The sequence below is a fragment of the Sceloporus occidentalis genome, unplaced genomic scaffold, assembly GCF_023333645.1.
Source record: "Sceloporus occidentalis isolate IW3139 unplaced genomic scaffold, rSceOcc1.0.p SCAF_3, whole genome shotgun sequence".
Classification (NCBI taxonomy): Eukaryota; Metazoa; Chordata; class Lepidosauria; order Squamata; family Phrynosomatidae; genus Sceloporus; species Sceloporus occidentalis.
In genome coordinates this window covers 239,523,907-239,548,379 of record NW_028316983.1, presented here as the reverse complement: position 1 = coordinate 239,548,379, position 24,473 = coordinate 239,523,907, and the positions used below count along the sequence as shown (strand labels likewise).

At 42.5% G+C, this 24,473-nt stretch overlaps 1 protein-coding gene across 1 annotated transcript in view; it reads right to left on the bottom strand.

Annotated features, from left to right (window-relative positions):
* Window positions 1-15,059: 15,059 nt before the first annotated feature.
* Window positions 15,060-24,473, bottom strand: part of LOC149317664 (uncharacterized) — a 52,373-nt gene continuing 42,959 nt past the window's right edge. The window contains exon 2 of the mRNA XM_089518396.1: window positions 15,060-15,638. Coding sequence (XP_089374522.1) covers window positions 15,123-15,638 — 516 coding nt within the window. The 3' untranslated portion in view covers window positions 15,060-15,122. The remainder of the gene's footprint in view (window positions 15,639-24,473) is intronic.

Sequence of the window (24,473 nt, the reverse complement as noted above, 5' to 3'; positions counted from 1 at the left end):
AAAGAAAAACTCATTCAAGGCTCTGAGTGGGGGAAAGCTGGTACAAACATAAGGATGATAGTTTAGCCTTTTGCCAGTAGAATATACAAGATAAACCAGTGTTATAAAATACCAGTAAATGTTGCAGTGACAAAGGCCCATCAGAAACATAGAGAGGTCAAAGTGTGAAGTCGAAGGCTTTCATGGCCGGCATCCATAGTAGCCCGAAAAACCCAAGAGGTCAAAGCATTTTTAAGTGTTCTGGATGCTGAGACAAAAATGACATTCATGACTGCCAACCCACTCCCTGCTGCACTGTTAATATTTAACAAGTATTCAAAACTTCCTTTACAGAAAAAAAAAAACAAATTCTGCCTGGGTGAGGAACTTAATATTCTGTAGGTCATTGCATTTGTGTTTTGTAGAACTCTCCACTCCATCTGAAGCCTGTGATCCAGGGCTTGTGTGTCGCCCCACAAAGTCATCCGCCTCAAGGAAATTCCTTTTGAGAGCCTTGGAGCCCCATTACAAAGGTGCACTTCTGAGGTTCCAGCTTTCATATTGTTCTTTTAAAAGGCTCCCAGTTCCCAAATGGGAACTCATGTATTGAAAAGACAGCAACAAAAGTCACTGCAGTTCAAATAAACAGAGGCTAGAAGGGAGAGCAAGGGTACATGTTTGTATTTGAATAGTAGCAAATGCAGTAAATATTTTGCCACAGAACTTATTTTGAATAGGATTAGGACAGCTGTAAACTATTATATGATTTCCATGGGAAGGAAGCGATCAGTTGTATGGCTGTTTCCCTCAACAACTATATAGGATGGTTGTAATCAATGTCTATGTGTGCATCTGTAAGTAACAATATGCATATCTGGACCTCTGACTAGAACCTGTCTTCCCTTAAAGGTGTCCACAGCTATTTGGAGATCCATATTTTATATGCAGATGAATACACAACATAACAAACACATGCACATCACAAAGATGGAGCGGATTGCAACTGCTAGCTATGTGCAGAGGTGCCAGCATCCCACAGGTTATGAGGCTTGGGAAAGAATCTGGCCATGGGGCTGATTTGGGTAAGGGGAGAAACAGACCACCATGAAGGAGTAGCCTGCTGCTGCCCCTTTGAGCACAAGTTCGGGGCCACTATAACCACACACCATGGTCCTGATCTCACGTTTTTCCAGACCCAAAAGAAGCAACAAAACACTGCTTCTTTTGGGTCTGGAAAAAGAGCTCCCTTGCCACCACCATGCATCTCTTCCCTGTTTCTTTGGCACGGCATGTCTAAATGCCATGCTGAAGAAACGTCATGATGCTGCCCACCATTTGGTTGGGCAGGCGGCATGATGCCGCTTTGGGGGTGGATTTGGGCATGCAATGTGCAATCACCACACCCCCACTCCACCCCAAAGCTGGCCCTTTTGACCAGTCTATAGAGCCCCTTGAAAGGTAAATATAGTCCCTTGACATGAATGTCTAGTCATAACCAACTGTAGGGGGCAGTGCTCATCTCCGTTTCTAAGCCAAAGAGCCAGTGTTGTCTGAGGACTGCTCTGGTGGTCATGTGGCCAGCATGACTGAGCCAAACGCTGTTACCTTCCCACTGAGAAGTGGTACCTTTCTATATACTTGCATTTGCATGCTTTCGAACTTCTAGGTTGGCAGTGATAGGAGCTCACCACATCATGCACCGCTCAAGCCTTGAACCTTCTGATCATCAGAACTGGTATCTTAACCACATCCCTTTACTGCCCTTTCCTCTCTTTTATAAAGTTGCAGGATTTGGGAGGGAGGCCTCCAGGTTGGCCTTCCAAAATGACTGTAAGAAATGGCAATCAGTCTCTTTTGATTGCCCTTGGAGTCTTGGGTTTTTTTTTTTTTTTGTTTTGTTTTTGTTTTGCTTAAGGATGGCTGAGGAGGTGTTATAAGTTGACAGCTGTGCCTCAGCTAAACCCACACCAGGTTCCTTTCCTCATTGTTTGCTCAGTCCTAGGCTTCAAAACTTTAACATGGTTTTAGGTCAATAAAGATGGCCCTTGTTTAACTCCAAACGGTGGGTCTTGTCTCATTATCTCATGATTGGTCAACCTCTTTGTTTGCATCTGTAAAAAACAATATGCATATCTGGCTTATCTCTGTGGTGGTGAACCTATGGCATGTGTGCTCTCCCTGGCATTTAAAGCCATTTTGGAGGGTATGTGGAGAGATGGGAGGGGGAAGAGGAAGAGACACGCACCTGTTTCTTTTCTCTCCCCTTACCCTCCTGTAACTTTAGCTGCCTCTTTGGAAACAGCTAAAGGCCTGGGAGGGTGGGGATAGAGGAGGAACAGGCCTCCACTTGCCTCTTCCCCTGCCCTCCCTTCTCTCTGTGTGCCCTCCAAAATGGCTTCATGTGCCAGAGAGGTCATGCATGCCATAAGTTCGCCACCACGGATATAAACCATATATTGTAAAATATTCTACAGTAGTTGTTTTAGGTGCTGGGTTTATTTTTACTATTTAGGCAATATTTCCAACCATGGTTGTTGATGGCCTCCATGTTAGTATGGTAGTGAGTCTGTTCCAGGCTTTAGTCCAAAACTATTCAAGGTCTGTAGTGGAAATGATCGGAAGAACTTTTGTACAAGAAGGATTAGGACGATATCTGGCAGTTTTCCATTATGCTTGGCCTGTTTTCCCTGGAATTTTCTGCAGTTTTAACTAATGCTAAATCTGTGTAACCTTGGCCTCTTCTAGATAGCTGAATTTACATTTTAATGTGCATTTTAGAAAAAGCAATTGGGCTCCAAGGGCTTTGATTTAAACAACATGATTCAATGACAGAATGGGCTAGAAAATGGATGCATATGAACTTTTTCCCCAAATGTGCTGGACTATGAACCTATTATCCTCAGTAGCATTGGAACTAACAGGAGTTGCAGTCCAGAACATTTCTAGAGAAGACTGCTCTGATGACATATGATGATGAAGATGAATAATTTTGTCTATACTCCACTTTTTCCCTAAAATTGGGATTCAATACAGCTTTCAATTTTAAACATGTGTGATAAAGCTAAAAACATTCAAAGCTCATAAATGAAACTGAATTAGACAGTGAATAATACCAATTTAGTATCGCTTACCTGAAAACTGGAAATAAAAAATCCAAAAAAACTTTCATGTGTGGTTGAGATTGCCAGATGCTTTTGCTTTCTGATAGTACACAAACTTTGTCTCATACACAAAATTATTAAAAATATTGTAAAAAAAAATATGGTACTCATAATATCAAGCTATGAGTGTAAATAAGGTGTATATGAAATATAAATAAATTTCATGTTTCTATTTGGGTCCCATCTCCAAATATCTCATTTTGTGTATGTAAATATTCCAAAATCCATGGGGGAAATCTGAAATCCATAACATTTCTGGTCCATTTAGTCCCCAAAGCATTTAGGATAAGGGGTATTCAACCTATACTGAAACAATTTTTAATGAACAATTTAAAACATGCACTTAAAAGAGCTAAATATCTGTTAAAAAACAGCATGATGTAGTAGTTTGAGTGCTGGACTGTGACTCTGAAGACCAAAGTGTGATTCCCTGTTTGGTCATAAAACCCACTGGATGATCTTGGGCAAGTCAGATGTTCTCATCCTCAATGGCAAACTTCCTCTGAAGATATCTGTCTAGTTAACAATTTGTAAGCCACTCTGAGAGCCTTTCTGGCAGAAGAGCAGATTATAAATAATCAAAATGAAATGAACTGAAATCTTGCCAGGAAAACTCCGTGATAGATTAAGCTTAGGGTCATCATAAGTCAGAAATGACTTGAAGGCACACAACAAAAACAAAAAGAATAACATACCACCCTTTAAAAAAATCTTCAAAAGCTTGTCAAAAGTTTCCTCTTGCCAATGGAAAGACAGCAAGGAGGGGACCTTTTTGGTCTCTGTGGAAAGGAGTTTTAGAGTTTGAGCACAGGGCTATTTTGCCTCCCCACCAACTGTGGCTGTGAATGTTGTAGGACTGAGAGAAGAGTTTCTTCTGAGAATCTTAGGGCCACCACATATTCACACACAAGAGCAAAACAATCTTCCATTTCTTCTCAGATAGAAATTCTATTCTGACTTGGATTGTATCCTTTGGCCTAAGCTGAGAAATACACAATTTATTCACCAGTGCTCTGTTGAAATCCCCATCTCCCTGTCGTCTTATTTATATAATGATTATATAATAACATTGACAATAATATTTTTGTCAAAAAGTGACACGTTGAATATTCAGACACGGATTGCTCTGGCTCCACCTCTGAAGTGTCATTGTAAGAAGACTCACTGGAGGCACCAGGACGCTTTCCCCTCCACCGCTGTCAGCCTCTGCTCATTCCTTCTGCTTTTCTTCTTGTAGCAAGAATCTATTTTTGAATAACGAGAAGACACTTAAGGATATTCAGGCAAGATGTGGAGATGGATAATTTATTAGCTAGGATTGAAAAACCTTCCTTCTTCAGTTTGCTTTAAGGTGGCCGGTAGGTTCACCACTACAGGAACAGTGAATCCAGTCTGGGGATTTATTTCCATTCCTCCCACATCTAGTCCAGGTTGAACTAGAGTTCTGCTTATGCTAGATCCTAGTTGGATCACTGAAGCAGTGATAACACTCAGAGAACCTTTGCTCCTTGGAGTGCACAGCACAGAGTCCATGAAAAAATAGTAGGTTTCTACCACAATAAGCATTGTTGTCATGATGTTTTTGTTGTCATGTGTCATCACGTCAGCTTTGACTTATGGCAAGCCAGGGTATGAAAGTTTTCCAAGACCATCCTATCATCTATAGCTCTGCTTAGGTCTTGCAAATTCAATTTGGTGAGTTAATTTGTTTTATTTTTTATTTATATACCGCTATTCCAAAGATCATAGCGGTGAACAGCAAGTAAGCTAATTAGCAAGTAAGCTAATTAGTTCTTTGTAGTCAATCAATCAGTAATGTAGTCTTTCTCTTTTACTATCACCTTTCATTTTACTGACCATTATTGTCTTTTTCAATGAGTTTTAGCATTGACCAAAGCATGATAGCCTTGATTTAGTCATTTGGCTTGTAGGGAAAGATCAGGCTTGATTTGCTCTCTGATTAATTTATTAGTCTTTTTGGTTGGCCCTGGTATATGTAGAATTCTCCTCCAGCATCACCATTAGTTTTCTTCACTGTCCAGCTTCACAGCCATACATAGAAAATGGAAATACTATGTCTTCAATGATTCTGACTTTGGTACACAATGAAATATCTTTATGCTTCTGGATCTCATCTAGTTCATTCATATTTGTCATTTCTAGTCTTAATATTTGCTTGCTCTCTTCCTTCTCCAGAGAGGTTTTTTAGATTGTACCCAAGGACCTTGCAATCTATATTTAGAGCAGGGTGGACAACAGCGGCCCATGAAATGTCCATAATTCCTCACCATGCTTATGCTGGCTAGCGCTGATAGGAGTTGTAGTCCCAACAACATCTAGGTGAATGCAGTTTAGTGATGGCTGATGGATCCCAGTCTGCTCTGGATTTTAGTTCATACTTTAATGGAAATATCCAAGGCAATGAATTTATTCTGGAGATAGGATTCAGCCCCTCCAGTAGTTCTTTTAAAGTTCATAACCAATAAATCAGTAGACTTGATAACTTGGTAAATGAGCTTTTACTTAAAGCAAAAACATCAGCCCCAGCCTGCATTAGCATGGTGAGGAGTTAGACTAGGACAGAGATCCTGGATGGGGAAACAAAGAATAACATTTGGCCCCATTTCTCCTCAAATAATACTGCCATTTGCTTCTCAGCCCCAGACTATTTTTTTACAAGAGGAAATGACACAGTAGTCAACTTTCTGTTCACATCTTGTTAGAAAAAAGGCATCCCCTGTCATAAAATGGATGGGGTGAGCAAAAAAGGGCAAAGTTGCCCCCATTTGTGGGGACACAAAAACATCCACAGACTCACACTTTCACCACCTCTGGGATAAAGGACATAGGCACACTTTCTCTGCCACCACCAACCCTGTTCTCCACAAGCCACTACAATGCTTATGTATTGCCATTGCCATTACCCCACAGGGTAAAGATAAGTCTGGGTTAAGGTTGTTGTGCAAGAAAGATAGAGGGTTCTTTCCCCGTAACAACCAAGAAGAACTCCAGAGACATACAGGGGTCTACTTTGGACTTGTGTTTTTGTACTAATGTATCATTAAATACCAAAGTCAGTAACATCCAGGCCATAGTATTTCAATATCTAGATAGTAAAAAAAACCTGGCATAAAACAAATCAACTCATCTGAAATATGATGCTGGGGTAGGGTTCTTTGGATACTACACACAGCTAACAGACAAATAAATGGGTCCTAGAGCAAATCAAGCCTTAACTCTCTCTAGAAGTCAATATGACAAAACTCAGGCTGTCATACATTGGGCATATCATGAAATGATATGACTCCCAGGGAAGACGATAATGTCTGGTTAAATAGAAAGTAGTAACAAGAGAGGGAAATTGCATTACAGGTAGATAGACTCAACCAAGGGAGCCATGGCCCTGAGTCTGCAAGACCTGAACAGGGCAGTTGATGATTGCAGTGATTTTGGAGACCTCTCATTCATAGGGTCACTGTAAGTCAAAATTGACTTGACAGCACATAACAACAGCAACAATTTTGCCCAGGTGGAACTTAAGCGGTCCTCTGGAAACTGTTGGACTGAAAAACTCAGCATCTGAGTCCATGGTGAGGAATACTAGGAGTTGTAGTTCAACAACATCTGGAGGACTATACCCTCCCCTTCTCTGTTTTTAGACCGTGGAATCCAGACAGGTCTCACCTTAGATGCATTTGCAGTTGGAGCAAAAAAAATCAAAATCATTCCCCCAACACATCCATAGTACACAATATAGGCTGAGTATTCCTTATCTGAAATGCTTAGGGCCAGAAATGTTTGGGATTTCAAATTTTGGGGGATTTTAGAATACCTGTATTTGCATATATGTACGTAATGTGATATCTTAGAGATGGAACCCAAGTCTAAACTCAAAGTTCATTTCTGTTTCATACATACCTTATTTACACACATAGACCAGAGGTAATTTTATACAATATTTTAATACTTTTTAGCATGATACAAGGTTTGTGTACAATGAACTATTAGAAAGCAAAGGTTTCACTATCTCAGCCACCCTCCCAACAAAAACTATGGTTTTTTAAGTATTACACATTTCAGCATTCCCCATAAGGGAGACTCAATTTGTAATAGTATCTCCATCAACACACATTAACTCCTCAGTCAATTCAGAAGGATTTTTCCTGTCAGTGTGTAATCCCAAGACAAAAAAGCTTGATGAAACTATAAAAACAAAACAAAAAACACACCACTAGCTTTCATTTAAAGCAGTCTTAATCGCTCTCCTTTACCAGATTTTTCCTTTTTTTAAAAAAGCACCTTATATGCTCTGTTCTTACCATAAACTTCAGGATCAGTAACTATGCTCTGGATAGTTCCATTAAAAGCCGCTCTATGGAAGAGTTGTTTTCATTTTTTTATTTCCCAGTAAAGTTTGGTTTTGGTTTTGTTTGTCCATGTCAGTGCATTCAAACAAAAGCCTAATGGTCCCCTCGTGCCTCCGTTTCTCCTAAAAGGATGTCTCTTGCTCACAGTGCATCTGGGATAAAGTAGCTTAGCTGGACTTTAAAATCTGACAGCACAGATCAGAACAGTTTTTTAAGCAGCTCTGTCATACAAGCAGTGGGGTTACTTTCAAGGCTGTGCATAAATGTATAATGTAATTCTCCACAAGGTATTCTTTTAGCATTAGGTTTCCTGACTAGTGTACACAAATATGCTGTTCCTGATCCCAAAGGAGGTAACTCAGGTAACATGATCAATTGGATTTTTCTCTAGTTTTAACCCCCTGTTTCCAAAATCTGCAGAGAGCTCATCACTATGAAGACTGAGAATGAGCATGAGCAAGGAGCCGAAAGGCAGCAAACAAGGACTTTTGGGGAACTAAAACCTCCAGAATTCCTCAGCCAGCATGGAGATCTGGGAGTTGTCTTAATGTCAAGGGCTGACATCTTCTATGTCAGGTCAGGTGCAGACTCATAGAATCCTAGAGTTAGAAGAGACCACAAGGGGCATCTGGTTCAACTCCCTACCATGTAGTAATAAACAATTAAATTAGTCCTGAAAGATTCCCATCCAACTTCTGTTTAAAGAGCTCCAAAGATGGACAGTCCACCACCCTCCAAGGCAATCTATTCTAACTGTGGAATGGCTCTTACAGTAACAAAGTTCTTTCTGATGTTTAGTTGGAATCTCTTTTCTTGTAATTTGAATCCATTGGTCTGTGTTCTAATTTCTGGAGAAATTAAAAAACAAACTGGCTCCATTTTCTACATGACATCTCTTCGGGTATTTAAAGATTAAATGTCACCTCTACTCCAAGTTAAAAATACTCAGCTCCCTCAGTTATTCCACATAAGGCTTGGTTTGCAGACTGGATAGAGAGCTGAAGTTTGTTTCAAAGTGAAGATCACATGAACTAGGGCACCATCCTTCACTTCATCTCAAGGTAGCTGGTCTAGCTTATAGGGCAGAGGACAGCCTATGTAAAACAAAGAAACCAAGATCCAGCTTCAAGGAAAAGGAGTATGACTTTACACTCACTAAGTTATGTGATGTTTACTCATTAGTGAATTGCAACATTTCACAAATGAATGTGCAAACAAATGTGAAATGTATTATTGCAATGTTTAGCACACATTTTATCATGTGCACAGCGTACAATGCACAGTGCACCTCTGCATGTACAATACATGGTGGCACCACATGCACAATGGCAACACATATTCAACTCTGCTTCACAACCAAGTATGCATCTGTACAAAAATACTCAACCACTGGTGTAGAGGAACTTACACATGCATAAGTCCCTAACAGGATGCCAGCTAGGAACATAAACTGCCTTACAATGAACAAAATGAGATCTATTTATATCACTAAAGTCAACACTGACTGGCCGCAGCTTTCCAGCATTGTTGCTGTGTGCCTTCAAATTATTTCTGACTTATGATGACCTTAAGGCAAAATGATCATGAGATTTTCTTGGCAAGATATGTTCAGGAGGGGTTGCCTTTGCCTTCTTCTGAGGTTGAGAGTGTATGACTAGTCAAAGGTTCTCAGTGGGTTTCCATGACTGAGATGGGATTTGAATCCTGGTCTCTAAAGTCAGTCTAGCACTCAAACCACAACACCATGCCAGCTTCATAGCCTATCAAATTAATAATGGACAAATCAAGCATCATATACTCAACATATGCTTTGTTAGGTTAGAATATCTCATTTGTTCCACCAAATTGTTTCTATGAATTTTTGTTTTATACTGGTAGATTTGGAGCTGAAAATATTTTTCAAAATAACACATTTTTTTTAGCAAGGAAGACTTAGATTCATTTGTATGCATAAAAATGTGCTTCTTCTCCCTTCTTTTTCATTTGCATCTCTTTCATCATCATCCTTCACTTTCAAAAGTAACACTCTATAATCTACAAGCAGATATGTAAAAGTCTTCATAATTTCTGAGGGCAAGGAATTCTTCCTGACCACGATTCCCTCAAGACAAGGCAGTCCAGCACCAGGATGCTCTCTTTGTGAGAGGGAGAATCTGGATATTGGAGGATTCTGTGGCAGATTTCCCCAGCGTCCTTATTTCAGATAGCAGTCTTTCCCTCCCCCCCCCCCCATCTCCACTTGGAGATGGACTGAAATACTCTAAAACGACAATATCCTGTCTGATCTTACAGCTAAGGAGGGTCAGATGTAGCTAGGACGTGGATGGGAGAATAGCAATGAATCCCAAGTGCTGTAGGCTATATTTCAGAGGAAGGAACTGGCAAAACCACCCCCAAATATACTTTGCCTAAGAAAACCCTATGAGATTCATGTGGTCACCAGAAGTTGACGGGTGATTTAAATGCAAATACACATACACACACACTTGGAGATGCCAGAATTAAACTGTAACGTTCTGCATAACAAATGTGGGCTGTCCCACTGACCTACTGCATACAATGGATTAATGGCCAAGTTGTCATGCCCCTTGCCCTTGAAAATCCTTCATCAGAAGAAACAGACTTACCAATGAGGAGGTCACAGCAGAGGCCTCCTTCTGTTCTGCAGGTAAGTTGTGTTCAGAGTAGGAAGAGGAACTGGAGGAAAACCTCACCAGGCCAGGAAAAAGGCACTGGCTTAGAGGTCTGGCCCAGACCATTCCCTGCTGGTGAAGTGAGAGGCTATAATGGATGCATCATGAGGAGTACATCTGTGGAGCGTTCTCGTAAATACTGCCTGGGATCTGAGTGTTGATTGAATGTGCCACCTATAAAAGTCAGTTACAAAGACCAGCTACTTTCCTGAAAACAGCTTCAGTGTGTCCTCTTCAAATGTTCAGTCTATGAAGGTGCCTCTGATGGTTTTATGATTCCTGGGCTGACTAGTGACTCACCTAAAGATACTCCCTTGAATCCTGGTTCTGATTTACAGCTTTCTTGACCATGGACTATTTGACAATGGTTATTTCTTTCCTCTGATGACTGTTACTGACTCTTGGCTTCCTACTGATCAGGGCTCTGAACTTCTGAATCTCATTTACAGTTAAGATCAGGTCACAAGTAGTTGTTGCTATTTCCTTGTCTACACCACTTATTATCTGCTGCCTGAATCTGCTCCCTCACTTTGCCTCAAGGCAAGGCCAGCCATAATTATCTACAATGACTTACATCTCTTGGAGGTGCCAGACACCATTCTTTTATGGTCCTATTTACATATACTAGGTTCTATATATGGGGCCTTTTGCATGCAAAGCATGCACTCTACCATTGAACTAAAGTTGCTGGGTTCATTGAGATCCTATCAACTGGTTTTGCAGAATTTTGCATTTTCTGGAATATCAGAATACTCTCCAGCATTTCATGGATGAAAATGGAGGTGGGGGTGGGGGTGGGCACACAACTTCAGAATGTGGTCAAGATGGCAAAAGTTATTAATGAGCAATAATACAAAAGTTAGGAGAGAAAGAAGAAGTCTGCTTTTGCCTGAGTTGATAGGGAAGGGCAAGGTTTCATCCCTCCTCTTCTCTGCTCCCTGTTAATTCAAGTAGAAACATTAATAACTTTTGCACATTGAACTCTAGCATGTAACAACTGAAGTAAGCTGAGGATTGAGGGGAAGTGGGAGGAGGAGAAAGGAACTTGGGCCTGATACAGACTGGTGCTTTGTGCCGGCCTGGACACATAGTAGGTTTGCCTGAGGGCGGAGCTATCGCATGCCCCACAACCCTACTATGTGGCAGCGGCATAACAATGGTGGTGCCCCGTGTACACAGGTGCTGCCATTGTGACGTAAGTGCCGCACAGTGTCTGCACAGCGCCGCACAGCGCTTACATCACTATGGCATCACACAAAGAACCCAGAAATTCCAGGTTTGGGAGCTGCACCGTCTCCGAGGAGCAAAAACGGGTGCTGGCAGACCACCGTTTCTTGGTGGTCTGTCCCGCACCTTTGACATTTTAAAAGAAGCTGAAAATGTGGGACAACACAGAATTAATCTGTACTATCCCTGCCAAACTGAAACACTTGGAGGATATGAACCAGTTGCTCAATTACAGTGCGCCCTTGCTTTACATGGAGGATCCGTTCTGGACTCCCCCATGTAAAGCAAATTCCGTGCATGCTAGAGCCCCATTTAAATGAATGGGGCTCGTTCACGCGGCGGCGTGGTTGCACAGTGGTGCACATGCACCACAGGCGCATGCCCCATTACTCCCAATGGGATGCATCGCCCCTTCTTCCCCACACGGCTTTCAGCATATGCTGAAAGCTGCGTAAAGTGCGCCCGCGTTTGACCCAGGCACCCTGTATATTGAGAGTTAGGGGCTGAGTAGACTGGTGTTATACACCAGCCTCGGGAAAGCGTGAGGGTGTGGCGTCCATATGATGTATGCCCAGAAGCTGCCCTGACGCCAGCATCATGACATGTGCCTGACCGCACAGGGAGTGGCATCATGGTGCTCCTTTGGTGCAGCATCCAGATGATGCACACCAAAAGGAGCACAGGAAAATGCCGCTGCAGTGGCAAAGGTGCCCTTTTTCCAGCTCCAAAAGGAGCAGCATTTGCCATTCTTTTTAGGGCTGGAAAAATGCTGGATTGGGGCCATGGCATGTGTTTGCTGCAACCCCAATCCAGGGAGGAAAGGGGCAGCGGCAGGCCACTCCAAAGCAGTGGTCTGTTCAGCCTCTTAGTCTGTTTTAGCATAAAAAGAATTCAGCAGAATCTTTGAGGCTAATTGGAAAGAAGGTATTTCTAGTATAAATGCTAGAAATCAGACATATCTAATGAAGTGGACTATGTCCATATAAACCTATGCTAGAAATTGCTTCTTCCCAGTGAGTCACAAAAGTGGCTCAATGAGGCTTACTGCAAAGTGAAAATTTCAGTCGCCAGAGTTTTCATTTGGCTCAGATTTTAAATCTAAACTAGGGGTAGGAATCCTGCCGCCCTCCTGATATTACTGCAAGTCCCAGCATCTCTCACCAGCACATCCCATGGTAAGAAATGCTAGGAGTTGCAGTCCAGTGATATCTGGAATGCTGCAAGATTCCCATCCTTACCTGAACACTGGCTGAGGTGTTTGAAATAACTCTGTGAATCTGTATCTGTTTCCTCTGTCAGTGCGTGCATGTTGAATGTGGGAACTGTCATATTTCCTTTCAGTGTGTATCCAACACTGGTGGTTTGACAACTCCAGATGTGTTACCGTCAGCCAAAAATAGCTCCATCCTGCTTTCCATGTTAATGGGCTCCTTCCAGCAATCATGGCCCAAAGGATTATAGCATACATTAGATTTTGAATTCACACTTGGAGCTTGTTTTAATGTTACTGAAGTGAGTCTCCAGGCTTCTGTCATAATTTTATGCTGCTTCCAGCCAATGTCATGACAACAGTAGGCCTTGGGATCATCCTGGGATACTCTTCCTGCCATCGCCAAAATTGGTTCTTATAAACCATCTTGCTGCTAGACTTACAAAGCTGGAGAAGAGATGAAAAAGATGACAAACATGATTGGGGAATGACCACTTTTATTTACTACTCATATAATGATGTGTGCTTTGGCTTAGAAACTGCCACTCCTGGGCATTCTTAGGAATGGTGATTCTCCTTTTCTTTGATCAATTATTCTTCAGCCAGCAGGCAGGGCCACATATAGACAGGACTGCATGTGGCCCACAGGTCACACTTTGCTCATCCCAGCACGGACTATTGAAATAGCTAGAAATAGCTAGATCTGATAGCTAAACAAGCAGATTTGGATACCTGAATGCTCCAGATCATAGCTAATCTTGGAAACTAACGAGGGTCAGCCCTGGTTAGTACGTGGATGGGAGGCCACCAAGGAATACCAGATGCTGTAAGCTATATTACAGAGGAAGGCAATGGCAAACCATTTCTGAGTATCCCTTGCCTCTGAGAAACCTATGAAATTCATAGGTTCCCCATAAGTGGCAGCTGATCTGAAGGTGTACACGCGCACACACAACATGTTGTACATGGGGCTGCTTTGAATGGTACTTATAAGCTTCAACTTGTCCAAAAAGCTGCATCCGGATTGTTAACTGAGGCTGGCTATAGGGAGCATACACCTCTCTTGTTGCAACAGATCCACTAGCTGTTAGTCCATTTCTGGTCACAAGTCAATGTGCTAGTTAGGATTTATATAAAGTCCAATATGGCTTGGGTCCAGGCCATCTGACAAACTCTATCTCCACATTTGAGCTGGCCCTTGTTTAAAAGTATTCTAGGGAGGGACTTCTCTCTGTCCCACCACCCTCACAGGTACATATGGTTGGAAAATAGGTCTTTTTGGTGACTGCACCCAGGTTCCAGAAATCTTTAAACAGGCCGGATTGGTAGACTCCTTGCAATCTTTTTATAGGCCGATGAAGATTTTTTTTGTTTGGTTTGCAAGGCTTTGAAGACCAATGGCTCATAGGAAAGGGGCCTTTAATGATGTGCTGTAATTATCTGCATATGTTGTTTTTCCATTTTAATGAGCACACTTTTTGTTGCTTTTGATGGTATTGATAGCTTAAATATATTTTAACTTTTGTATGATGAGTTGATGAGTACCTTTAGCTGTATATGTTTTCAAGGCATCTTCAGTCCCAGGGTTGGGGAAAAGTCAGGGTGGAAATTCATTAGGTAATACAAAACAGACTCTGGTTTCGATTTCCAGCCAGCCAGCCCTGCCCTTTTACAGGATACTCCATTCTACACCTCCTTCATCTACAACAGTTTCCCATTCTTCCCACCAAGGATTGCCAGGTCAAATAAGGGAGAGGGCTCTGGTCCTTGTAATAGTGTACAGAAGGGAAAATTTCAGCAGGTGGTAAATGAGCCTTGTCTCTTATTTCACCTGGTAACCCTGTTCCCATTTGTGTGTGTGTGTGTGGGGGGGGGCGACCTATGAGTAGGGGCATCACTAGCAGTGTGTGGGGAGTTTAGACCACACCAAGTGACACCCTAAGGAAGGTGACATCACTTCTTCCCAAACATCTACCTTTTGACAAAAATGGGCTGTGGCCTTTGCACCTGAAGACATGGTATGAGTGGGGCAAGGCTTAGAGGGAGGAGAAAGGAGAAGCCCCAGGATTTAAAAAAATTAATTTTTAAATTTTAAAAACTATTTAATTTTTTAAAAAAAATATTATTTTTAAATTTTCTTTAAAAACATCACATCTTACCAAATTTTAACAACATGAAACTATTTAATAATAATAATAATAATAATAATAATAATATTTATTTGTATACCGCCCTGTGGCGAACCAATCCGGGCGGTTGACAACAGTAAATATAACAAGAGTAAAATATAAAATTAAAAACATTATAATCCCTCCCCTCCTTAAGAAAGTATTAAAAATATGACAGATTAAAAAACACAATATCAAAACATAAAACATAATTAAAACAAACTAAAAACCCTGGTGTCCCTCTGGAGATCCTCAACCATCACTAAAGATGGGGCCACGAGAGGAAAGAGGGGATCAGGGAGCCCAGGCCGGGATGGTTAATCTGGAAAGGCCTCCCGGAAGAGATCCGTCTTGACAGCTTTTTTAAAGCTGTCTAATGATGTCAACTGACGGATCTCATCCGGCAGGTCATTCCAGAGTTTGGGGGCGACAGCAGAGAACGCCCTCTGGGAGGTCGCCACAAGCCTAGATTTTAGAGGCTGCAGTAAGTTCCTCCCAGAGGACCGGAGAGCGCGAGGAGGATTATACGGGAGGAGGCGGTCCCTGAGATAGCTTGGACCCAAGCCATTTAGGGCTTTAAAGGTAATAACCAACACCTTGTACCGGGCCCGGAAGCTAATAGGCAGCCAGTGGAGGGACCTCAGAACTGGAGTAATGTGGTCCCTCCTAGATGTACCAGAAACAAGCCTGGCTGCCATATTTTGTACCAGCTGAAGCTTCCGAACCAAGCACAAGGGTAGCCCCAAGTAGAGTGCATTACAGAAGTCCAGGCATGAGGTTACCAGCGCGTGCACAACAGTTTCGAGATCCCTTACTTCCAGAAAAGGCCGCAGCTGGCGTATCAGCCGAAGCTGATAGCAGGCGCTCCTGACCGTCGCATTTACCTGATTTGTCATCAGGAGCGACGAGTCAAGGAGCACCCCCAGACTGCGAACACAGTCACTGGAGGAGAGTGTGACCCCATCCAGGACTGGAGGTTGCAACCCAATTCTTGGTTTCGGGGCCGCTACCATGAGCACCTCCGTCTTATCTGGATTCAGTTTCAATCTGTTTTTCCTCATCCAGCCCATTACCGCTTGAAGACATTCATTGAGAGAAGAGATCTCATTGGAATTTGAGGCCGACGAACGAGACATGGAGAAATAGATTTGGGTGTCATCAGCGTACTGATAACACCCAGCACCATAACTCCGTATTATCTCATCCAGCGGCTTCATATAGATGTTGAATAACATTGGGGACAGAATAGCCCCCTGAGGAACCCCACAAATGAGGTTCCTCTTACTGGAGCTACAGTCCCCGAGCAGCACCCTCTGGGACCGACCCGAGAGGAAGGACCAGAACCACTGCAAAGCAGTGCCCCCGATACCTAACCCCCTCAGGCGGTCCAAGAGGATGCTGTGATCTATAGTATCGAAAGCCGCTGAGAGGTCTAGTAGCACGAACAGGGTCACACTACCCTTGTCGATGCTCAGACGCAGATCGTCGGTCAAGGCAACCATGGCAGTCTCAACCCCAAAGCCTGTCCTAAAGCCGGTTTGAAATGGGTCTAGATAATCGGCTTCATCCAAGACAGCTTGAAGCTGAAGAGCAACCGCCCTCTCAACCACCTTGCTCAAAAATGGCAGCAGTGACACAAGCCTATAATTTCTCATATCCAGGGGGTCCAGGGAAGGTTTTTTCAGAAGCAGCCTAACAGCTGCTTCCTTTAGACAAGATGGAACATGTCCTTCCCTGAAGGACGCATTGATGATATCCGTGAGGAATCTCATCAATGCATCCCCCCCCTGAACGGCCAGCCATGATGGGCAAGGGTCGAGAGGGCAGGTTGTCTTCCTCACCTTACCAAGCAGCTTGTCCACGTCCTCGGTACTCACAGATTGCCACTGATCCAGTATAACTACATTGGCGGAGTCACTGGACGCCTCGCCTATCGACTCTGTTTCAATGGTGGCATCTAAGTCGGCTCTTATCTGAGAGATTTTGTCTGCAAAGAAGTTGTTAAATGCGTCACAGCAGGCCGTCGTCGGGTTAAGTAAGGGATTTGGTGCAGAGGACACCTGCGTCATCTCCCTCACCACCTTAAACAGCTCTGCTCTCTTCGCTGCACGTATTGCCTCCCGATAGGAACAAAGGAAGTTCCTATGGCGAGTTCTGTCAGATAAGAGGCGAGTCTTCCGCCACCTGCGCTCTAGCCATTGTCCAAACCGCTTCATCCTCCTCAGCTCTAATGTATACCAAGGCCTCCGATTAGAACCAGGATGGCAAGGGCGCTTGGAAGCGATCGTGTCGATAGCCCTGGTAAGATCAGTGTTCCAGGTATCGACTAGAGCATCAACAGGATCCCTGGCATTCCCAACCATTAAACCCTCTAAGGCTTTCTGGAATCCAATTGGCTCCATCAGCCAATGTACACATAAATACATTTAGGCTGTGCATTTAGGCCTCTTTGAAGATTTATATTCCAGACTAATATAGCTATGTCTCTAAATTCTTCCCTTTGTAGGTTGAGTGGTGCCAGTTTGGTTCCACAGGATCCATACTTATTACTTCCTTCAGGAGTGAGGGAGTGAGTTCCTTCATTTAAAAAAAAAATGTTTGTTTCTTTCACAGCCTGGCTTTCTAAGGTAACCTACATGGTTTGCCTCCTTCCCACTTCATCCTTTTCCGACATTCTTATGGCTGGAAATGTTATGTATTGGTTGTAATTTTTTAAAAAAAACAGACAGTATGGCCAATGGTCATGCCAATGAGCTCCCATCCAACTCTGTGATTTTAAGTAAGATTTTCATCTTTTCATCGGAATGTGTTTCATCCTCACCAGGCATGTTTTTCCTCCTTGTATTCTATCTCCTTGGATTTTTTTTCATGTTTCTGTAGATCTTCATTATGCTAATCTTTCCCAATTTGTATGTCAGGACTATGTTTTGGCTACCCAGGCATTGGCACTCAGCATGTGTGCTTGCTATTAGCATGAGTAATGCAGAGAGACAGTACACCTTTGATACTATCTTATGAGGACAAAGAACTTGGGCAAGCCATAATTTGCACATCCTTCTTGGTACAGCCCCAGATATTTGGCTGTCTACAGTTGGTTAGGAAATGCATTATGCTGGGCTAACCCAGCAAGAGTTCTTTAAAATATATATATATCAGTCGCTATATATATATATATATATATATATATATATATGTATATATATATCAGTAGATTCTTAAAAGCTTTTTGGATATTCTTTCTTTTGAAATATCAGCCAGTTTTATCCCACACAATTTAGTAGCAGAGAGGGGAGAAGTGTGCGTGTGCGTGTGTGTGTATACTTTAGTCAGGAAAAAGTGTAGTTTCTCTCCCAAAGCCAGACTTTAATTTAAAAACACCATAAAACAGAAAAACACAGAATGTAACATAAAGCAGATTCACTCTCCTGTGCCTTCGTCCTGTGAACCACGATGCTGAGGCAGCAGTTTCTTATCTTACTGGATGTTTTTATATATAATTCTCCCCTTATGAAAAGGTCTTCATATGCTTTATTTCAGTCATCATTAGCATGGCTCCATAAGGGCAGGATCAATTATCCCCGTAATGTAGATTGGAGCTGGATTGTAAGGTCACATCCTAATAGGCCGAAATTGTAGGAAGGCAGATTTTGGTGGAACATTAGGGCCTGTTACAGACAGCCAAAATAAAGCTGCTTCGAGTCACAGTGGAGGTATGGTGTTTCAATGATGCATGCGTCCTAAGAGTCCAGAGGTCGCACCAAAGCCACACTCCAGCCCTAAAGACTGGAACGTGGCTTTGGTGTGGCTTCTGGACTCTTAAGACGTATGCATCATTGAAACACCATACCTCCACTGTGACTCGAAGCAGCTTTATTTTGGCTGTCTGTAACAGGCCTAGGAGAAATTTTTCTTTTTGGCAGTTTGGCAAAGAAATCAATTATCCCCAAGGTGAGTCTTTGTTCTTGATCAAGGTTTTTAAGAAGGGGCTCGACATATTTTAGTTGGCAACTCCTCCGCCTGTGCATATCCCATTAAAATGTTTATGTGTCATAAAATAAGGACACATAACCTGGTAGAAACCTATAGCTGATAGAATATAGTGCCTAAAATTCATGATGGTTTCTGTCCCTTTTCTTGTAATAAAAGAAGGGAAAGGCTTGTTTGGATTTCAAGTCTGGGAAGAATGCCAAGCATTCCTTTAAAGTATGTAAACAAAAACCTGCAAAGAATGACCTCAAGTCACCCTGTGAGTTAGTACATTAGATACACCTGAGCATAGGTTTGTTGTTGTTTTTATTAGCTGTCCTCGAGTTGGTTTCAACTCATGGTGACCCTGTGGATGAGACATCTCCGAGAATCCCTATCTTCCACTGCCTTGCCCAGATCCTGCAAACCTTTGCCCATAACCCCCCTGTTGAGTCTATCCATCTGGTTTCTGGCATTCCAAAAAGATAAGACCTAAACCTCTGCTTGGATAGGCAATGACCTGTGTGGGTGTTAAGAGAGAATAAGAGTTAAGTCAGAGCCATTTAATTTTAGGCTGGTTAGGCATGCTTTCGATGCAGGAAGAGAAGGCAATGATATAGACTTCCCAAGGAAAGTTCCTCATAACCCTTGACATGTCAGCCTAAAATGCTAATTCTGATAAGGCTATGAGATATATGTTTACATGTGATTAATGCAGTTAAGACTTGCTTAAGAAGTGCTTAAGGTTTAACCTTTGAAGGCCTGTTATACAAAAGCCTGTTCGAGTTGTAAAATTCTTCAGATGGATGAGATTGTCATGGATAACTGGTTAAGTGAAAAAGGGCTAAAATTTGAAAAGTCTGGTCTTCCTTAAACATATATAATGTTCAGAATGGCTTCTGAATGCATAATACTCAGGACATAGAGTCAGGGCAAAATATCTACTCCCCCCCCTAAAAAAAAAAACCCACACATACACTATGCACATTCGACATGCACCGTAATGGGATGCAGGTGGGACGGAAATCTCTGAAGGAAAATCAAAATGTTTCAGAAGACTGTCTGGATGTTCACTTAGCTCAGTGTCAAACATTAAAGCTCACTGAGCACTGAAGAACTAATAAGGCCACAGAAGAAGAAGGCTGGTCAAAACATGTTTGGCATTTAACAAAAATCACTTTTGATCCTCCGGTGAATGAAGGTAAAATAAATGGAACCTGCACTGAACAGCTAACTTATTTTTGTAGGAAGTAAAAGGAATCACTGCATGTATCTGGCAGTCAATGAGAAAGGCCAATGAGATAGCTCCTTGTCCTTTCTTAGATTTGTCTGTAGGTTTATTTAGGTTTATTGTTTTCTTCCTCCCTTTTTGGCATGCCCTCCAGCTGACCTGATTTGACAGGGACAGTCCAGCTACTCTTCTCAGCTGCTTTTAAAATGTCCTGGTTTCTCTTTCCTTTCCCCCCTTCTTCCTCTACTTATTTTAGTTCCTGCAAAGGCATTTCAAAGCCCAAAACTAGTTTGTGCTCAAATGAGTCAACAAAAAGGAGAGGGGAAGGTGGAGTATTTTTCTTCCTAGTTGTCTTATTTGCTCCCTCCTTACTTCTTTACAGTTTCCTAAATGCAACACATGCATTTCCAGAGCTTAAACACATAACTGATCACTCTCATTCATTTCTTCTCCCCTCTTGACTTTTCTCTCATCTTTGCTCCACTTTCTTTCCAACAAAGGTCATCCTATTGTTTTGGAAGAATCCTCAACACTTTGCCCATCCAGCATAAGGAAACAAGAGCTGAGATACTACATTGCCACAGTGTAGCACAGATAACCACCACTGGAGTTACTTTCTACTTGTATTGGATATTGGATATTGTATTGGATATCACTACAGTGCAAAGCATGTAGATTACTGCTAAATGCACAAGATTGACATCCTGTTGTGCAACTGAAATGTGTAATGTCATGCACATTGGTACATGTTCCACATTGGACCTCCATGCATGCTGTAATGGGGCCTCAGATCCATTATGGAATCACCAGAGGCCCATTGTGACTTGTATTCACCCCATCTGTATGCAGACCTTAATTTCTGATCCCATTAGCAGGAAACAACCATTTCACAATGTCAAAACAAAGTATGCATGCCACACCTTAGGCTGGTGTATTTCACTAACAAGATGCTGGGCATGGTGTATTTAAACCTTGTAAAGGAGGAAGTTGGGTAATGAACTATATGCAGTTGGCTCCGTCTCTGATGGCTTTTCCTTTTGACTTTGCCTCTGCTGATCTCATCCTCTGTCCCATCATCCCCAGTAGGCATCAGCCACCGCTGTTCACATTGTCCTACTTTCTCTACGCATCCTGATTTTCATGGGGCTCTGCCTGCTTGCCTGACATCAACCCTGCCCCTGAAAAACCATGGTTTGTCTCCTTCACTAGGCAATACAATCTGTAGGAGCCTCCCCAACATTGTGGTTTGCAATTATAATGCCACAGATCCTCCAACAAAGGGGTGGAAATAGAGGCAATTATAATCCCCCTTCTCTCCATTCCTGGCAATGACAATTCTCCCCCTTCTCCAAGGTCTTGTACTCAGTTTTCAGATGATTCATGCCTTTAAAAGAGAGAGGGAGAGAGAAAAAAAAGCCATAAGAAACTTCAAAGCCAAAGCTGTGAAATCGTATAACAAGTAGAGCCAGTTGGAGGAAATGATTTCCTCTGCATTCCCTGAGCAGCACTTCTGCAGAGCAATTCTGAAAAACTGTCTTGGCCTTGTGATGAGTCTCCTTCGCATCCAGGTACACTGGCCTGAGGCAACACGTCACATAGATGACAAGCATATTGTTGGTGCTTGGAGTGACTTTTTATATCCCTGACGGCCTCATCAGTCCCCAAACATGCTGCCACTCCACCACTGAAGGTCAATTTTGCCTCAGTCTTGCCATTGGCAATGGAAGTTTCTGATTATCAGGGGGCATCGTGGACAAGGTAACTCATGTCATGAAGAGAAGATGCCTTAACTTATTGATGTGCAATTGCATCAAAGCTCAGCCGTGCCTCTCTAAGGCTATTTATATTTGTTATACAGCAAGCAGTGTCAGCTTCTGGCAGATTCTTGCTCTCCAGGGAGTAAGTGCCCAAATTCACAGCCACATACTAAGAAGTAAGTAATAGGTTTAACACAGGATCAGAAATAATCTTCCATTGGTCCTGCTACCAGCTGCATCATCCTGTTTAATAGATACGGTTCAGGAAAGCCAGGGCAGCACATCAATTGCCATAGGTATAATCGGACCTCTCTCAGATTGAAAAGCCTTCAAGCTTCAAACAGCTTTTGGCTTTTGTCATCTCCAGAGCATGGACCAAGCCAAGGCTGGCTCCAGTTTGGAGAACGCCCTTGAACAAGTCCTTCTTAATGGACTCCTTGCCTTGCTTCTATCATTGCTCCTTCATGTCCAGAAGAGGCTGAGGCTAACTGAAGCAGCTACTTCTTCTCCTTGTCTCCTGTTGTCACTGCTTGACTTATGGTGACCCCACGTCATGTACTGGCTGAACTAAAAGTTTAGTTCAGAATTCCAAACTTCAGTGTGAAAACAGAAAGCGTTTATTTGGAAAATTAAATTAGTTCACAGAATGGCAATGGCAAGAGAATTAGGACTAAAGCAATTTCAGCTATAATGTATACTAAAAGCAAAGAACAATTCAATCCCTTTCACACATTCAACCCCCTTTCTTTCCCATTCCAAAACAACCTCTTTCCAGGCCTGCCCCATTTTCTCTCTCCATACCAGGCTTTCCCATAGGACTGATCTTGGCAGCTCTCAATGCATATTGCCTCCCCTTCACATTTGTTCCTTACCCAACTCCAAGAAACATCCATTCTACACAGAAAACACCAAAGGTATGACATAACATATCATCCACTAATTCAAAGCAAGCACAGCATAATTGACTATCAAGCATGGCAGGAATCCTGAGAGACTCTGATCCTGACGCCATAAGGCAAACCCATCATGAATTTTCTTGGCAAGACTTGTTCGGAGGAGGTTTGCTTTGCCTTCCTCTGAGACTAACAGAGTGTGACTTGACCATGGTCACCTGTGAGTTTGCCTGGCTGAGTGGGGATCCAGAGTCATTGCCCAATGCTCAAACTACCACCCTACACTGGCCATCATTTCAATCATCTACTGGTCAAAATGGCAAATGAAAGTGATAACTTCCTGTTGCCATTTTGGCCAGTATATAGGTGATACGGATGTATTTTATCACATGTTTGGTTGGGTGCAGTCTACTAAGGGCGAAACTACCCCCAGCTCCCAAGTTGTTCACCACTGGTTTAGAGACATCAATAAACAGATGACCTTTTTTTAAAGCAGCCACATTTGGAGCAAACATGGTCTAGATTTGTTCAAGAATCCTGACAGACTGTAGAAATGATAATTGTATTTGACATAGTAGGTTGGCATATGAGGTTTGTGTAAGACAGGAGTAGGCAATATGCACCATACCCACCTCCAGATCTTTTGCAACCACACTCCACCCCCCAACCACAAAATCACATTGCCAAATTTTTGTAGAACTGAAAATTGTGAAGATATGGGATAAGTCATTAGCATAGGTAGGAAATGCTTGTGTCAAAGGCTTTTTGTGGTTTGCCACAAAACTTAAGCAGTGTGTTTTCAGTCTAAACTTGGAGGCAGAAAAATGTGGGGTAGGTTGCAGATCTCAGTGGGCCCCCATGGAAAGCTTACCTCTGACCCCCCCCCCCCCCCAAAAGCTGGCCACCCCAATGTAAAGAGAAAGTGCTTTGCCAGTCTGATATACTGAAGGCATGAATACACAATCCATACATTGTAAGTCATGGATGTACAATCCCTTCATCTCTAATGACAACATCTGGTATCAGCATGGTTGGAGACAGAGGTCAGAATTCACTGCAAGTATACAAGGACTTTATCATAATCACATATACAGTACAGATGGGAGTATGCCTAAAATATGCTGGGGATTGGCTGCCCAGGCTTTTCACTGCAAACCCTCCAAGTGTCCTAATTTGGCAGGGACATTCCTAGTTAAACCTCTCTCGCCCCTTTTCAGCTGCTTTTAAAATGTATGATTAGGACTGGAAAAAACAGCTATAAAAGAACTAAACAAAATCCAAACGTGCAAAGATATAAAATTGAATTCTAAAGTAAGGACAGTCCAAGCCTTTGTTTTACCCATCACCATGTATGGATGCAAGAGTTGGACAGTGAAGAAAACAGACAGAAAGTAAATCAACTCATTTGAGACACAGTGCTGGAGAAGAGTGCTGAGAATACCATGGACAACTGGAAAGTCAAATAACAGATCAGGCCTAAGCTCTCCCTAGGCACTAAAATGACCAAACTGAGTCTGTCATACTTTGGCCACATCATAAGAAGACACAGCTCATTTGAAAAGACAATAATGCTAGGAAAGGTGGGGGGCAGAAGAACAAGAAGGCAGCTGCATATCAAAGGGATAGATTTAATCAAGGAGGCCAGTCCACAGACCTGAGCCTACAGGGCCTGAGCTGAGGACAGAGGGGCTTGGAGATGTCCCACTCATGGGGTCACCATGAGTCAAAGTGACTTGAGGGTAGTTAACAACAACAAAGTTTTTCTATCCTCCTTGCATTTTCCCATTTTATCCTCAGCATACCGCTGCAACATCTCCTAGC